At 44.9% G+C, this 18,206-nt stretch overlaps 1 protein-coding gene across 2 annotated transcripts in view; it reads left to right on the top strand.

Moving 5' to 3' along the window:
* Positions 1 to 18,206, top strand: part of SCAMP1 (secretory carrier membrane protein 1) — a 69,856-nt gene that overhangs the window by 36,768 nt on the left and 14,882 nt on the right. For both annotated transcript variants that reach the window (XM_069749922.1, XM_069749929.1), the window contains exons 5-6: positions 2,153 to 2,281; positions 7,491 to 7,650. In XM_069749922.1, the coding sequence (XP_069606023.1) occupies positions 2,153 to 2,281; positions 7,491 to 7,650 (289 nt within the window). The remainder of the gene's footprint in view (positions 1 to 2,152; positions 2,282 to 7,490; positions 7,651 to 18,206) is intronic.

Here is an 18,206-nt window from a genome sequence, read left to right as displayed (position 1 = left end):
CCGGGTACACATGAATTGGCATATTTATGCGCGAAGTATTCTCAGTTTTTCATATTTTCTAGTGCAGTAATTCAATTCATATTTCATGTTTGCATGCTATAGCGCTACACAATGCTACTTTATTTGTTTAGTTGATTCATTAACAGGCCTACACCTCTTAATAAGTCGGAAGCATCTCTCAAGAGTGGCAAATAGCCACAAATCTTATACAAGTCAGGGACTGGAGTAAGGTTTCTGGCATAACACATGCCACAGCTCAATACTTATTAGATAAGCTATGGTGTCACTAACCAGTTCGAGCCACTTTGTCTGAGCTAAGCGAAACTGACGTGAAAACACCAAAAGTTGCTTATTTTTTGCTAACTGCAGCTATGAAAAGAAGTAAAATGTTTGCACAATATAATTTACAACATAATTCTGGCTTATTCATTTTGATGAATCTGGGCCATAGTCCTTATATTTTGTCTTGGAAGGAGTAAAATGGTCAAGTGGAATGATCTGAGCAACTTTAACTATGTTATTCTGTAGAGAACTGGGTAAAAAAATCTCCAAAACATCAGATTTGTGGCACAGTGTTAGTACCTACCGAAAGTGATCAAAATGACCTGGTCATGGGTGCCCAAGGCTAACTGATGTGTGAGGGCATCGAAGGATGACCCATCCCGTGGAATCAAGATAAAGACTTCAACAATTTGTTAGCTTTATGTCAGAAAGCTGTCAGATGAGCAAAAAGTTTTGCCTCTCCTTTGTCTGGTGTCCACCTAGGCACTCCTTCACCGCTTCACCAAGAAATGCTGAGTTCCTCAACATCGGTCAAACACCAACATTCTGGGTGCCTCTTGTGATTACTAGTCCTCGGTGACATTGTGGCGCACTGCATGTCAAGATGTTGTGTTTGGCATACTCAGTAGACCTCACATGATGTCAGGACTTTGCAAGAGCCTAGTAAATACAAGAGAAGCCCAAGATGCCAGCATTCAAATGCCATCTGAGGATGCTCGCACTGTGCTGATCCAGCTGCCACACGGTACTGATGTGGATATCAGACCAGGGTCCTGCAAATCTTTTTTTGCATTTACCTGTAGAGTGTCAGAGGGCCCATGCTGGACCCGGACTGCCATCTAAAGCATCTACTAATGGGCACATGAACATCTGAACTGAATCATGGAGCAAAACAAGGCGGCGCCCTGGGTCTGTCGAATTATGTTTCCTTGTAAATCCTATGGATGTGTACTTACCTGAGGAAGAGATGTCACGAGGCTGTATTACGGGAAGAAGGCAGTGTGATCACGTGGGCAATGTGCTGCTGGAAAACACATTTGATCTTGGCATTCATGTGGATGTTAACTTGACTTGTGATACCTACATAAACATTGTTGCAAACCCAAATAGATTCCCTCAATATAAAGCGTTCAAGATGAACAAATTCCAGAATTCTCAGTCCTCTTGATAATCTGTGATATTGGCTGGAGTATGAAGTCCTACCCAGGAAGGCTGCATCTCACACACACAGGATCTGCTGCTAATGTTTTGGTGACAGACAAAACCAGACGCCTTCATAGATCTTATGAGTCCATTCCTGGATGGGTCATAGCTGTGTGACATCATGATGCTGACTTGTCTGATATTAGGCAGGTGTTTTTAATGTAGTGGCTGATCATTGCAGAGATCCCTTGTCTTATCACCATTCTCATCTATTCCAGTATGGCACAGACCCAGTTGGTATCTTTCATCTTCTTTTTTATTATAATAGGAGATGTACTTGATACCTGTCAATCATTGACTCACCTTGGGTGGAAATGAGACTTGACACACTCTCCTCCCGATGTGAAAGAGAGTGGCGCTTGAATATCCAATGACTCTGCGCTACCACACTCAGCCAGTAAACAAAAATGGCCTCCTTGGTCTCTCCCCAAAAAAAACGAGTTGCTATAGATCCAATTTAAGCTTTAATCTCCCCAGAAATCAGATAAATGGATGGATAGAGATATATATTCTATTTCTTTCCTAGGTTCACCCTGTAATTGCACAAAGCTTCTAGTTTAGTCCTTGGTTCGGACATTGACCATTTTCATGATCACCTTAATCGCTTTGCAGCTTTACTTATCATCAAATAACATCTTGTTTGTTCCCGTATCTTTTTATATTTCAGGAAGAAGGAACAATTGGCCTCCCCTACCGTCAAATTTTCCTGTAGGTCCATGTTTTTACCAAGATTTCTCGGTGGATATTCCTGTGGAATTTCAGAAAACTGTAAAGATTATGTACTATCTATGGATGTGTAAGTGCTGTGTTGACAAGATACGGACGCCCGCTAGCATGTCTCCTGCAAACAATAGACAATGTCTTTCTAAAGTAAGAACTCCGGCTGAGCGCTCCCTGATATATTGTTATAAGCGGAATCATTCTTGTTAGTGGCAGCAGATCTGAAAATAGAGCAGCGCACCGAGGGGAATATCTGATACTATCGACTTCCAGATTAGGAAGAAAACACTTTGTCATTTCCCGCTGTTCCTTTTCATTTTGTAAATTCTAAGATATAGTAACAAACAGAGAGCCGCTGTAGCATCAGGCTTATCGGCCCTTGGAAATTCATTAAGGCTAAGGGTACCGTCACACAGTGGCATTTTGATCGCTACGACGGCACGATTTCCAGCGATATATCCGTGACGTTCCAGCGATCTCGCAGTGTCTGACACGCTCCTGCGATCAGGGACCCCGCTGAGAATCGTACGTCGTAGCAGATCGTTTGAAACTTTCTTTCGTCGTCTAGTGTCCCACTGTGGCGGCATGATCGCATGGTGTAACAAAGGTGTGCACGATATTGTAAACGATGTGCGCATAGTAACCAACAGCTTCTACATCGCACATACGTCATGAAATTATCGCTCCAGCGTCGTGCATTGCAAAGTGTTACAGCAGTCTACGACGCTGGAGCGATATTGTTACGATGCTGGAGCGTCACGGATCGTGCCGTCGTAGCGATCAAAATGCCACTGTGTGACGGTACCCTTAGCCTCATCTCTCCCACGACCATCGGTCAGGTGAGACTTCAGATGCCACCATACACAATAAACTGTTGGCCACTCCTGCTGATATTGGCGCGTTTGGCTGACTTTAGGCCTCTTGATTCTGCCTCAAACTTCTGCTATGGATTCTCTGGAAAATTGGTGTCTAAGCTTTCTCTCCATCTTTTGCCCTTTGTGAATATTATGTCACTACGTTGAGGACAAAGAGTGTTTAGCGTCAGATTCAGGACACAATCGTGAAAGAGGATTTCCACCCAAACCATCTCATGATGTTATGGCACATTTATTATTATTAACATAATATTACCAGAAGAGGTCCAACCACTGAGACCAAGACAGGTTGTGTAAATTTCTATTGATCCCGTCCTCCCCCAAAAAAAACATTATGTAATGATAAGCACTAGATAATCTTATAAATCTTTGATACTTTCTTTATGTGAAAAATTGATGAAAACCCCCTAATGTTTTCTGAACCCTTTGCATATTCCGTGTGTAAGCTTAAAGTCCTGAACACTCGCAGCACGCACTATTCTCTTCCATACTTTGAATGAGTCTCGCCCATTCAACTCTAGGTGCACACACAAAATTGGATCCCGTGCGGATCATCTGTATTGCATCCGATTATTATGGATACACTGCCATTATTAACATAGGAAACTGTGTTTAATTATATATACCGATACATAATTGATTGCATAAAAATGAATATCACACAGATGTATCAAACAATGTCTGTAGAGATGAAAAGTAGTCGCCGTCATTTCTTTGTTAGATCAAACAAAGCATTCCAGTTCCTGAATTTGAGTCCTGAAAGAACAAGCCGGACAATGTATTTTGCTCTTCTGTTGAGGTGCTGTTGCCTCCGGAACCCAGATTATGGTGCAAGGAAAGGAGGGAAAATGGGGAAGGAGAAAGATGTATCTAGTTTTTTATTTATTTTTTAACAAAGGAAGCTTCACGATATGTACCGTGCGTATGTGTGTGTGTATATATATATATATATATATATATATATATATATATATATATATATATATATATATATATATACACACACACACACACACACACACACACACACACACACACACACACACACACACACACACACATATACACATATACACATATACACATATACACATACATACATACATACACATACATACATACACATACATACATACACATACATACATACATTTACATACTAGCTGAAGAGCCCGGCGTTGCCTGGGCATAGTAAATATCTGTGGTTAGTTATAGCAACTCACTTCTCTTATTTTCCCATCACGCCTCTCATTTTCCCAATCACATCTCTCATTTTCTCCCTCACTCCTCTCATTCCCCCCTAACACTTGTCATTTCAACCTCACATTTGTCATTTTCCGATCACTCCACTATTTTTCCTCACTCCTCTCATTTTGCACTCACACCTTTTCATTTTCACCTCACACCTCTCATTTTCACCTCATCACCTCAGTATATACATGTTTGTCATCTCCCTTATATATAGTATACATCTGTATGTCATCTCCTGTATATAGTATATACCTGTATCATCTCCCCTGTATATAGTATATACCTGCTGTGTCATCTCCCCTATATATAGTATATACCTGAATGTCATCTCCTTCTATATATAGTATATACCTGTATATCATCTCCTCCTGTATATCATCTCCTCCTGTATATAGTATATACCTATGTCATCTCCCCTGTATATAGTATATATCTGTGTGTCATCTCCTCCTGTATATAGTATATACCTGCATGTCATCTTCTATATATAGCATATACCTGTATGTCATCTCCTCCTGTATATATATAGTATATATCTGTGTGTCATCTCCTCCTGTATATAGTATATACATGTAGGTCATCTGCTCCTGTATATAGTATATACCTGTGTGTCATCTCTCCTGTATATAGTATATATCTGTGTCATCTCCCCTGTATATAGTATATACCTGTGTGTCATCTCCTCCTGTATTAGACCTCGTTCACACGTTATTTGTTCAGTATTTTTACCTCAGTATTTGTAAGCTAAATTGGCAGCCTGATAAATCCCCAGCCAACAGGAAGCCCTCCCCCTGGCAGTATATATTAGCTCACACATACACATAATAGACAGGTCATGTGACTGACAGCTGCCGTATTTCCTATATGGTACATTTGTTGTAGTTTGTCTGCTTATTAATCAGATTTTTATTTTTGAAGGCTAATACCAGACTTGTGTGTGTTTTAGGGCGAGTTTCGTTTGTCAAGTTGTGTGTGTTGAGTTGTGTGTGGCGACATGCATGTAGCGACTTTTTGTGTGTCGAGTTGCATGTGACAGGTTAGTGTAGCAAGTTGTGTGCAGCAAGTTTTGCGCGTGGCGAGTTTTATGTGTGGTGCCTTTTGAGTATGTGCAAGTTTTGTGTGAGGCAACTTTTGCATGTGTTGCAACTTTTGTGCATGTGGCAATTTTTCCGCGTGTGCAAGTTTTGCGTGTGGCGAGTTTTCCATGAGGTGAGTTTTGCACTTGTGGCGAGTTTTGCAAGAGCCTAGTTTTTGCATGTGGCGAGTTCTGCGCGTGGCGAGTTTTGAGTGGCGACTTTTGTGTTTCGACTTTTATGTGGCGAGGTTGGTGTATTTGTGGTGAAATGTGTGCTGAGGGTAATATGTGTTCAAGCACATAGTGTTATAGTGTAACACTATACATACATAGTGGTAGTGTGGCGCATTTTGTGTGTGTGTTCATATCCCCGTGTGTGGTGAGTATCCCATGTCGGGGCCCCACCTTAGCAACTGTACGGTATATACTCTTTGGCGCCATCGCTCTCATTCTTTAAGTCCCCCTTGTTCACATCTGGCAGCTGTCAATTTGCCTCCTACACTTTTCCTTTCATTTTTTCCCATTATATAGATGGGGCAAAATTGTTTGGTGAATTGGAAAGCGCGTGGTTAAAATTTCACCTCACAACATAGCCTATGACGTTCTCAGGGTCCAGACGTGTGACTGTGCAAAATTTTGTGGCTGTAGCTGCGACGGTGCAGATGCCAATCCCGGACACACACACACACACACATATATTTTTTTTTTTGGGCACTCTGTGCTGGATACATTTTCCCCGTTTTCCTTACTATCCTTGCTACTCACCCTGATTTACCGGCCTGGAGGGATCCATGCATCAATCACATGACCAAGTTGGACATTACTGTCATTGTAGGGGTAAGCTGATTTTCCCCTTTTTGTATAGCCACGGTACTTTGTATTTGAGGCACTGTGAGCCATTTATAACATTTTTATGGAGGAATCTTGATGGAACAGATGGTTTGCATAGGACACTCATTCTATCCGTGCTGCCTTTACTGCATAAAATTCTATTTTTGGACCTTTTCTTGTGATTTAGTGATGGCTATATAAAAAATGCCTCATTGGCATACATGGATTTTGCACATCTTGAACTTTTGTAAAAGATGCACCGTATGTATTAAAAATAAATGTCTGACCCACGTGGTACAGGAAAGATATATATCTTGGTACAGTGTTAGCCAGTGGATAGAAAAATATTTAGAATTGAGAGTCCTCAGTGGTTGATACCTTTTAATGGCTAACTGAAAAGATGGTAACAAATTGCAAGCTTTCGAGACTACACCGGTCTCTTCATCAGGCAAAGACTAAAACAAATTCTGAAGAATCACATATTTACACACAACACAGCACAGAAAAATGTCCAACTGGGGTCTGTATGTATGGGAGACAGGGCAGAAACTGAGAACAAGGACGAATTCTCATCGCCATACAATAAGAGAAAAAAGAATGGATCTACCTGTGGCCAAACATTTTTGTCTCCCTGATCATAGCATTATGGACATGAAATTACTTGTATTAAAAGGTAACTTCAAAGAGTCTGGGAATATAAGCTGATGATGACCTTTGACACTCTCAGTGCAGGAATGAATGTGTCGCACGGATTTATGTCTTTTTACATCAACTAAGGAATTTGCTCCTCAGACCTTGTGGGGGCATCACAACACAGAACCAGACCCCAATCAGAGAATAAAACATTCACACTTCTTATCTATGAACTGTTCCAGTATTTATGGACATAACGGTTTATCACTCACATAATGGTAATTCTGCTTAACTGTCACCTGTTTTATCTATGGCATTTTTCTGTGCTATGTTGTGCATAAATATGTGATTCTTCAGAATTTCTAGTATTCTATGCCTGATGAAGAGGCCTGAGTAGTCTGGAAAGCTTGCAATTTGTTACCATCTTTTCAGTTAGCCATTAAAAGGTATCAACCACTGAGGACTCTGTTTTGACCCATGTGGAGCGTTAGCTATTTTTTTTCTTTTTGTGATTATACTAACCTTTCACCTTGGTGCAAAATTGCATGAGGGTGCCCATAGTTGTAGTTAGCTTCTGTTTTTACTTTCCTGCATGTTGACTCTTTCTTGTTTCCCCGCAGTCCATACAGTCACCCTCTTTGTAAATATCTTTGGCTGTCTGGCGTGGTTCTGCATCGATACAAGTCGAGGTGTTGACTTTGGATTGGCCATCCTGTGGTTTTTGCTATTCACACCATGCTCCTTTGTTTGCTGGTACAGACCACTATATGGAGCCTTCAGGTAAGGTCACATTTTCAGCTGCTTATTAAAGGGCTTATCCAAGATAACAAAAATGCTGCATACAGGCAACAATTAAAGGAGTTGTCCAGTCTTTTGGTAACTCTTCATAAACGCTGTCTCAGTAGGCTTTACCAGTATTGCCAGTGAGACAGTGGGCGATCATGTGACTGCAAGTATGAGATTTGCAGGCATGCAGTCACATGCCGTCCAGGCATGCTCTGCATCTCTCAATTCACGTATATCAAGACAAGCCAGGTACGACTAGTTGGAATGTGACCGGGAGTATGCAAATCGCATACTTGCAGCCACATGACTTCCAGCTCTTTCCCTGGCAATACATGTGAATCGGGACAGCATCGGGGTATGCACATAGTGACTGTAGGCCTTTTATTAGAAGACTAGATGGTGGCCCGATTCTAACGCATCGGGTATTCTAGAATATGTATTTATGTGTGTATATAGCAGCCACATAGTATATAGCACAGGCCACGTAGTATATAGGAGCCATGTAGTATATAGCAGACAAATACTACGTGGCCTGTGCTATATACTATGTGGCTGCTATATACATACATATTGTAGAATACCCGATGCGTTAATACAGGCCACGCAATATATAACAGTGGCCACTCCGTATATAACACAGCCTTGTACTATATAACACAGCCCACGCAGTATATAGCAGCCACGCAGTATATAACACAGGCGACATAGTATATAACACAGGCCACGCAGTATATAACACTGGCCACGTAATATATAGCACAGCCCGCGCAGTATATAGCAGCCACGTAGTATATAACACTGCCCACGCAGTATATAGCAGCCACGTAGTATATAACACTGCCCACGCAGTATATAACAGTGGCCACATAGTATATAGCACGCAGTATAGAACATAGCCCACTTAGTATATAGCACAGCCATGTAGTATATAACACAGCCCATGTAGTATATAACACAGCCCACGTAGTATATAACAGTGCCCACGCAGTATATAGCACAGCCCACGCAGTATATAGCACAGCCCACGCAGTATATAGCACAGCCCACGCAGTATATAGCACAGCCCACGCAGTATATAGCACAGCCCACGCAGTATATAGCACAGCCCACGCAGTATATAGCACAGCCCACGCAGTATATAGCACAGCCCACGCAGTATATAGCACAGCCCACGCAGTATATAGCACAGCCCACGCAGTATATAGCACAGCCCACGCAGTATATAGCACAGCCCACGCAGTATATAGCACAGCCCACGCAGTATATAGCACAGCCCACGCAGTATATAGCACAGCCCACGCAGTATATAGCACAGCCCACGCAGTATATAGCACAGCCCACGCAGTATATAGCACAGCCCACGCAGTATATAGCACAGCCCACGCAGTATATAGCACAGCCCACTTAGTATATAGCACAGCCATGTAGTATATAACACAGCCCATGTAGTATATAACACAGCCCACGTAGTATATAACAGTGGCCACGTAATATATAGCACAGCCCACGCAGTATATAGCACAGCCCACGCAGTATATAGCACAGCCCACGCAGTATATAGCACAGCCCACGCAGTATATAGCACAGCCCACGCAGTATATAACAGTGGCCACATAGAACATAGCCCACTTAGTATATAGCACAGCCATGTAGTATATAACACAGCCCATGTAGTATATAACACAGCCCACGTAGTATATAACAGTGGCCACGTAATATATAGCACAGCCCACGCAGTATATAGCACAGCCCACGCAGTATATAGCACAGCCCACGCAGTATATAGCACAGCCCACGCAGTATATAGCACAGCCCACGCAGTATATAGCACAGCCCACGCAGTATATAGCACAGCCCACGCAGTATATAGCACAGCCCACGCAGTATATAGCACAGCCCACGCAGTATATAGCACAGCCCACGCAGTATATAGCACAGCCCACGCAGTATATAGCACAGCCCACGCAGTATATAGCACAGCCCACGCAGTATATAGCACAGCCCACGCAGTATATAGCACAGCCCACGCAGTATATAGCACAGCCCACGCAGCATATAGCACAGCCCACGCAGTATATAGCACAGCCCACGCAGAATATAGCACAGCCCACGCAGTATATAGCACTGCCTATGTAGTATATAGCAGCCACACGGTATCTAACACAGCCCACGTAGTATACAGCAGTGTGGGCACCATATTCATGTTAAAAAAAAAATAATTAAAATAAAAAATAGTTATATACTCACCCCTGGGATCCAGCGAAGCTCCGGCGATACGCGCACAGCTGCCGCCATTTTCCGTTCACAGGATGCATTGCGAAATTACCCAGATGACTTAGCGGTCTCGCGAGACCACTAAGTCTTCTGGGTAATTTCGCAATGCATCGCCGGGAATGGAAGATGGCGGCCGGCGCGTGCGGCTCGGCAGACTACGGAGGGTGAGAATAGCAGGTTTTTTGTTTTTTTTATTATTTTTAACATTACATTTTTTTACTATTGATGGCGCATAGGCAGCATCAATAGTAAAAAGTTGGGGACACACAGGGTTAATAGCAGCGGTAACGGAGTGTGGTACCCGCGGCATAACGCGGTCCGTTACCGCCGGCATTAACCCTGTGTGAGCGGTGACTGGAGGGGAGTATGCGGGCGCCGGGCACTGACTGCGGGGAGTAAGGAGTGGCCATTTTCTTCCGGACTGTGCCCGTCGCTGATTGGTCGCGGCAAAATCAGCGACTTGGATTTCCATGACAAACAGAGGCCACGACCAATGAATATCCGTGACAGAAGGACAGATGGAAGTGACCCTTAGACAATTATATAGTAGATAATTCCTTTAATGCTCACCCTTTTGCTTCTATTCTATGCTCTGTTTTCTCGATGTTGCCTGCTAGACTTTGCTTCACCTTGGTTGCAGACCTCATGTCACAATAACAATCACTGGCTAGGTTTATATCAGTTCATGTAAAGAACATGCCTACAACTGTGAACATTTGTTGTTGTTTTTTTGTGAAGCAAACCGCATAAGACAAAATGGTTGAAAACTTTAGTGTGCATAACTATTCACCCCCTGAAGTACTTTGTAAAGACTCCTTTTGCAGCAATTACAGCGGCAAGTCACTTTGGATAAGTCGCTATGAGCTTTCCACATCTTCCCACTGGGATTTGTTTCTCTTCCTCAAGGCAAAACTTCTCCAGCTCCTTCAAGTTAGATGGTTTCCTCTGGTGAACAGCAATCTTAAAGTCTGACCACAGATTCTCAATTGGATTAAGGGTCTGAGCTTCGACTAGGCCACTCCAAAACACTTACCTGTTTCTCTTTAAACCAATCGAGTATGCTTTGGGTCATTGTCTTGTTGGAAGGTGAACCTTTGTCCTAGTATCAAATCACTGACAGACTGAAACAGGCTTGGCTCAAGACTATTCCTGTATTTCGCGCCATCCATCTTACCCTCGACTCTGACCATTTTCCCTGTCCCTACTGTGGAAAAATATTCCCACAGCTTGATGCTGTTACCACCATGTTTCACTGTGGGGATGATCTTCTTGGGGCGATGAGCTGTTTTAGCTTGGCATAACATTTGCTTGGTGGCCAGAAGGTTCAATTTTGGTCTCATCTGACCACAGCACCTTCCTCCATACATTTAGAGAGTCTCCCACGTGTCTTTTGCCAAACTCAAAATAAGCTTTACAGTTTTTATGTGTAAGTAAAGGCTTCTTTCTGCCCACTCTTTCTTAAAGGCCACGTCTATGTGTACAGCTTAGTATGTATGGACAGATACTCCAGTCTCTGCTTTGGAACTTTGCAGCTCATTAAGGATTACCTTCGGTCACTGTGCTGCCTCTCTGATTAATGCCTTCTTTGCCTGGGCTGAGAGTTTTGGTGGGTGGTCCTCTCTTGGCAGGTTTGTTGTGGTACCATGTTCTTTCCATCTGATAATGCATTTGATGGGGTTGCACGGGATCTATATATATATATATATATATATATATATATATATAATATAATTTCAGAAAAGGTAAAGTGTATATACTGACCATGCGACACTTACTGTACATTGCACACAGGTGGACTGCTTCTCACTAAGCGTGTGACTTATGAAAGTAATTGCTTGCACCAGAAACTTTTAGGGGTTTCCTAGCTAAAGGGGTGAATACATATGCACATGCCAATTTTTTATTATTTGATCCCATAAATGTAATTTATGCCTATATGTTTCTCACTTCACCAACTTAGACTAATTAGTGCTGATGCAGCACACACAAATTGTATATTATGTAACCAAAGGTTGTAATGTAACAAAATAGGTAAAAACCCAAGGGGTTGAATACTTTCGCAAGCCACTGGATTTACTTATTCTACATGTATTGCCTGGGTGCAACTTTTTTTTTTATAAACCCTCTTATCGTACTTTCAATTTATTCACTATTCTATGTCAGTGTTCTTTATATAGTCACGTTTGACAATACTTTTTTACCAAGGTACAGTTCTTCTGTACGGTTTGGTATTTGTTTGAAAAGTCTGGGGGGGAAAATGCAATTTTTGTCTAAAGTTTCATTATAGACAGGTCTGTAATCTCCTGTGAACTCCTTTCCATAAATCGGTTGCTTCCTTTGTGTAAATCTTGTGCTCAGCATTAGTAGATGATTTCCAGTTCTGCCCATACCGCAGACAGACGGCACACTGCCTTCAAAGCGAAAACACATTTTTTTTCCTTGGCTTGGGAACTGTATACATTTTCTTCCTTTATCACATGGCACAAATCCATGTATATAAAGCGTTAGATTTTGCATATATAGCAGAATATATTCCATAACTGTGCAATTTCCGACTTGTTAATAAGGGCTGTAAATTCTGCTAAAGGCCCCTTCACATTAAGCGACGCTGCAGCGATACCGACTACGATCCGGATCGCTGCAGCGTCGCTGTTTGGTCGCTGGAGAGCTGTCACACAGACAGCTCTCCAGCGACCAACGATGCCGGTAACCAGGGTAAACATCGGGTAACTAAGCGCAGGGCCGCGCTTAGTAACCCGATGTTTACCCTGGTTACCATCCTAAAAGTAAAAAAAACAAACAGTACATACTTACCTACAGCCGTCTGTCCTCCAGCGCTGTGCTCTGCACTCCTCCTGTACTGTCTGTGTGAGCACAGCGGCCGGAAAGCAGAGCGGTGACGTCACCGCTCTGCTTTCCGGCTGACCGACGCTCACAGCCAGAGCAGGAGGAGTGCAGAGCACAGCGCTGGAGGACAGACAGCGGTAGGTAAGTATGTACTGTTTGTTTTTTTTACTTTTAGGATGGTAACCAGGGTAAACATCGGGTTACTAAGCGCGGCCCTGCGCTTAGTAACCCGATGTTTACCCTGGTTACCAGTGAAGACATCGCTGGATCGGTGTCACACACGCCGATCCAGCGATGTCCACGGGAGATCCAGCGACGAAATAAAGTTCTGGACTTTCTTCAGCGACCAACGATCTCCCAGCAGGGGCCTGATCGTTGGTCGCTGTCACACATAACGATTTTATTAACGATATCGTTGCTACGTCACAAAAAGCAACGATATCGTTAACAATATCGTTATGTGTGAAGGTACCTTAAGCGTTAAGCACTTGTCCTGTTTAGTAAATGCAGATTGGATCAGAATATGCAGGTTCTGTCCTGCGCGCTGAAATGGTGCCTCATTCTACGTCACCAATAGGCCGCCATAGTAACAGGGTGGTCCGCTACTCTGATATCCATCTCTCTTTTGTTATATTCCCCTACGTAGGATAAAAACACCTTATACTCTGCTCCAGTTCCAGCAATGGTGGCGCTGAGTCTCGCGTGACTGTATTGTGCCACACGATCCCGGCAGTTAGGCGGTGACCACTCCACTCTCACTTCCTTATAATCCAGCGGCAGCTCCCACTTCTTCCAGATGTCTGTCTGTCCGAAGGAAGTGAGATCTGCTGATTGGCTGCAGGGATCAAGTGGCATAAACCCGACGCTGGAATGGTCCCAGCACCGGAGGCAACCCTTTTAAACAGGGCTGTGGAGCCGGTAAGCCACACCTCTGACTCCTAAATTTCCATGACTCCAACTCCACGACTGACTCGGACTCCACAGTCCTGCTTTTAAAGGGAACCTGTCACCCCCAAAATCTAAGATGAGCGGAGCCCACCAGCATCAGGGGCTTATCTACAGCATTGTATAATGCTGTAGATAAGCCCCGATGTATTCAGAAAGATGAGAAAAAGAGGTTAGATTATACTCACCCAGGGGCGTTTCCGCTGTGGTCTGGTCTGATGAGCGTTGCGGTCCGGGGCCTCCCATTTGCTTACGATGACGTCCTTTTCTTGTATTCACACTGCGGTTCCGGCGCAGGTTTACTTTGTCTGCCCTGTTGAGGGCAGAGCAAAGTACTGCAGTGCGCAGGCGCCGGGAAAGGTCAGAGAGGCCCAGCGCCTGTGCACTGCAGTACTTTGCTCTGCCCTCAACAGGACAGATAAAGTACGCCTGTGCCGCAGCGTGAAGACAAGAAGAGGACGTCATCCTATGAAGATAGGAGGCCCTGGACCGGATCGCGATGCCCATCGGACTGGCCAGCCCCCCCATGTGAGTGTAATCTAACCTCTTTTTCTCATCTTTCAGGTTACATCGGGGGCTTATCTACAGCATTACAGAATGCTGTAGATAAGCCCCTGATACCGGTGGGCTTATCTCATCTTATTATTATTATTCTACTGTTTGTTTCTAATAACAACAAATATAGCCAACTAACATGGTAACAATAACTATTTCAGAAATCTGTACCATTAATCTGAAAAGGACCTAAAGACCTATCATCAAAATACATATTGGCAACATGAGAACAGATGATACACGGTCAGACAGAATATCATACAAAAATATAAACTTTATTAATAATTATTAAAACAAATGCATGGAAGGTGATACAAATAATGGCACCACAGCGAAAAACGCTGCAACAGAATGCCGGGGGCGCGCACACAGGAATAACAGTCCTCAGAACCTAATGTTCATGTTATTCAAAGGCATAATCCAAGAAAAAAACTAAATAAAAGGTAAAAAGCAACCTAAAAAATAAACAAAACAAACTAAATATAGCTTTATGTGGCATAATCCCTGTGGAGTGGGAAACTGAGCTGCTGGCAGTAATGCACTAAGAATTACCAAAGACCTTGGTCAGGGGTACACCAGATATATTATCAGTGTACCGTGTAAAGATCCATATTAAGTATAAGACCGCTGATCCACAATGTAGCAGTTAAATGCACCGCCGCCAGTCTACAATGTAAAAAATGAATACACCGCCGCAGAAAAGTACCCACCGCAAGAGGACTGCAGATCCTGTAAACCTTCATCAGGTTTACTACCGAAACGCGCGTTGGGGCTGAGGCGCGTTCACAGGATCTGCAGTCCTCTTGCGGTGGGTACTTTTCTGCGGCGGTGTATTCATTTTTTACATTGTAGACCGGCGGCGGTGCATTTAACTGCTACATTGTGGATCAGCGGTCTTATACTTAATATGGATCTTTACACGGTACACTGATAATATATCTGGTGTACCCCTGACCAAGGTCTTTGGTAATTCTTAGTGCATTACTGCCAGCAGCTCAGTTCCCACTCCACAGGGATTATGCCACATAAAGCTATATTTAGTTTGTTTTGTTTATTTTTTAGGTTGCTTTGTACTTTTTATTTATTTTTTTTCCTGGATTATGCCTTTGAATAACATGAACATTAGGTTCTGAGGACTTTTATTCCTGTGTGCGCGCCCCCGGCGTTCTGTTGCAGCGTTTTTCGCTGTGGCGCCATTATTTGTATCACCTTCCATGCATTTGTTTTAATAATTATTAATAAAGTTTATATTTCTCCTTCGCCTCATTGGGGGACACAGACCGTGGGTGTATGCTGCTGCCAATAGGAGGCTGACACTAAGTGATACAAAAAAAGTTAGCTCCTCCCCTGCAGTATACATCCTCCTGCTGGCTCTCAGCTAACCAGTTCTTGCTTAGTGTCTGTAGGAGGCACATGGGTCTGTTTCAGACCCCAACGCAGCTTTATCCTCTAGTTCCCCTCAGTGGACTTCTTCACTGACCAATCCATGGTTCTCTGACCAAGAGATTGAATCCCTCTGTGTACCCTCTGTGTTTGGAGTGCTCGCAGGACCAATATACATGGTCCCTATCCTACATGGGAGCCGTCGGCTAGCAGGGGCCGCAAGTATTCTAGAAACGTGCAGGCGTCTAGAAACATACAGGCATCTAGAAAACGGAAGTTTTTCATTTTCTGCTCCCTCACCAATGATTTGATGACAACAAGGCTCTGAATATGGATTGGATATTGCCTGAGCTTGCCTGAGCTTGCCAGAGCTTCAGAGACTAAACTCCCTCGAGAGCATTTGCCATTCAATTCGAATAAGCGATTCACTGGACAGAAGCCTCTACGTGGGATGCCATGCCTGGCCTGTTTTTCTCCTTCGCCTCATTGGGGGACACAGGACAGTGGGTGTATGCTTCTGCCGCCAGGAGGCTGACACTAAGTAAACTTGAAAAAAAAAGTTAGCTCCTCCTCCATCGTATACACCCTGACACCGGCTACCAGAGACTCCAGTTTATGCTTAGTGTCTCAAGGAGGCACATCTCTGGGTCCTGGATCGTTGGACCCGATTTTTCAACATCTTTGCATTGAAGGGGCGACGGACCTTTTTGAGGGTCCGATCTCCCCAAACCATCAATGGGCAAGTACGTGCGATGTTTCTCCACGTATCCTTCCCCGCTACGTGGGATTCTTCACCGGACTAGCCCTGACCACCCTGAGGTAGCTAGACTCCAGGCTGTACAGGTGCCCGTAAGATGTCCGTGTGTTCCCCCCTGATTTCTACACCCCTGCGGTGTTAGCTGGGGTGGTGGACGGTCCCTCTCCTTATCCTGGGGATAATGGAGATAGGGTTCCTGCACCGTCATTGGTTCTACCCCTCGATGAGTGTGGTATGACAAGGGGGGCTCCTGGCATTACCTGCGGCTGCGTCCTCCGGGGGCTGCGGCGTGGTCCGGCGCTGCGGCGTTGGGACAGCGGCGCTGTAGCGTGATCCGGGCGGCGCTGCAGCGTCATCCGGCGCTGCTGCGTTAGGACGGCAGCGCTGCGGCGTTGTCCGGCGCTGTGGCGTTATGTCGGCGACGCTGCAGCGCAGCTACGCTGCAGCGTGGTCCGGCGGCGCGCGGCATTAGGAGCGGCGCTGCGGGTATGATCAGCGCCGCTGTCCCCCCAGAGGCTTCGGCCCTGCCTGGCTGCTTCAGGCGTGGAGCAGCTTCCTGGTGCCGGGACTTCCGGCCATCGGACCGCGCTGTGAGGCTCCGCCCCCTCCGGCGCGTCACTTCCGGTTCCGGCTCTCCTCGCTCTAAGGGGGGGAAAATTGAGGCCCCGGCTTCGGGCCTGCTCCAGGCCGCAGCATCGTTTGGCGGTCCCTCCCCCCTAAGGCCTGCTTTGCATATAAGACAGCACTTTTGGGCTCCGCATCGTGCTTTCAGGATCCATCTCGGTACTCGTGGGGACACAGGACTGGGGTAAGTGCTTCTCCCTCCATCTGGCTGAAGCATTCTTTTTTTCCCAGTCTCTGGCCCTGGGTATAGCATTACGGATCGTTATGTCTAGAAGGGTTAAGACTCACACGGTTCTTTTTACCAGTTGTGTATCTTGTAGTGCCCTTTTTCCGCACGCCCAAAGTAATCGCCTCTGCGAGGCCTGTGACTCTGAACGCGTCCAGGAGCCCCCCACTGCCAGTTCTCCAGTAGTCTCTCCGGCTCCGGTCCCTCAAGCGGATGCTGGGGTAGCTCCACCAGAATGGGTCACGTCCTTGTCACAATCCATGGCGTCCCTTACTGAAGCGATCAAATCTCTGCAGACCCCGGCGGTCGGGACCGGTAATCCACCTGTCTCAGAGAGGGCCTCGGGGTCTCAGGAGTCTTCGGCCTGCAGGGGCCGTGCTCTCGCTCGACAGACGCATGGAAAGCGGAATCGCAAAGCGTCGCCCAGGCACTCAGGTGCATCCGCATCCTGGAGTTCCGTATCTTGCTCTCCTTCCCCTGCAGAAAGCGGGGAAGTTGAGACTGACTACGAGTCGGAAGGGTCTCTTAATTTTGATAAACCTGGGTTTCAGGAGTCAGTAGACAGCCTAATTGAAGCTGTCAATCAATCTTTGGGGATAGTAGACGAGCTCACCTCTTCCTCTGATCATAAGGTCTCATTTAAGCGGACTAAACGGGCCCATAGGGTCTTTTCCTCTCACCCTGAGTTCGAGGACCTGATTCGACGCAATCGGGAGCACCCGGACAAACGTTTTTCAGGGCAAAGAGCTCTGAAGGCTAGGTATCCCTTTGCTTCGGAACTTTGTAGTGATTGGGCAGAAAATCCTTCTGTAGATCCTCCAGTGTCCCGTTTAGCCTCTAACACGTTGCTATCTCTCCCTAATGGCTCATCGATTAAGGATCCTACGGATCGTCTTATAGAGAGTTTGGCTCGTTCCTTCTTTGAGGCCTCAAGCTCAG

The sequence above is a fragment of the Ranitomeya imitator genome, chromosome 1 (genome assembly GCF_032444005.1).
Source record: "Ranitomeya imitator isolate aRanImi1 chromosome 1, aRanImi1.pri, whole genome shotgun sequence".
NCBI classification, from domain to species: Eukaryota; Metazoa; Chordata; class Amphibia; order Anura; family Dendrobatidae; genus Ranitomeya; species Ranitomeya imitator.
This window is presented reverse-complemented; position numbering and strand designations above follow the sequence as displayed.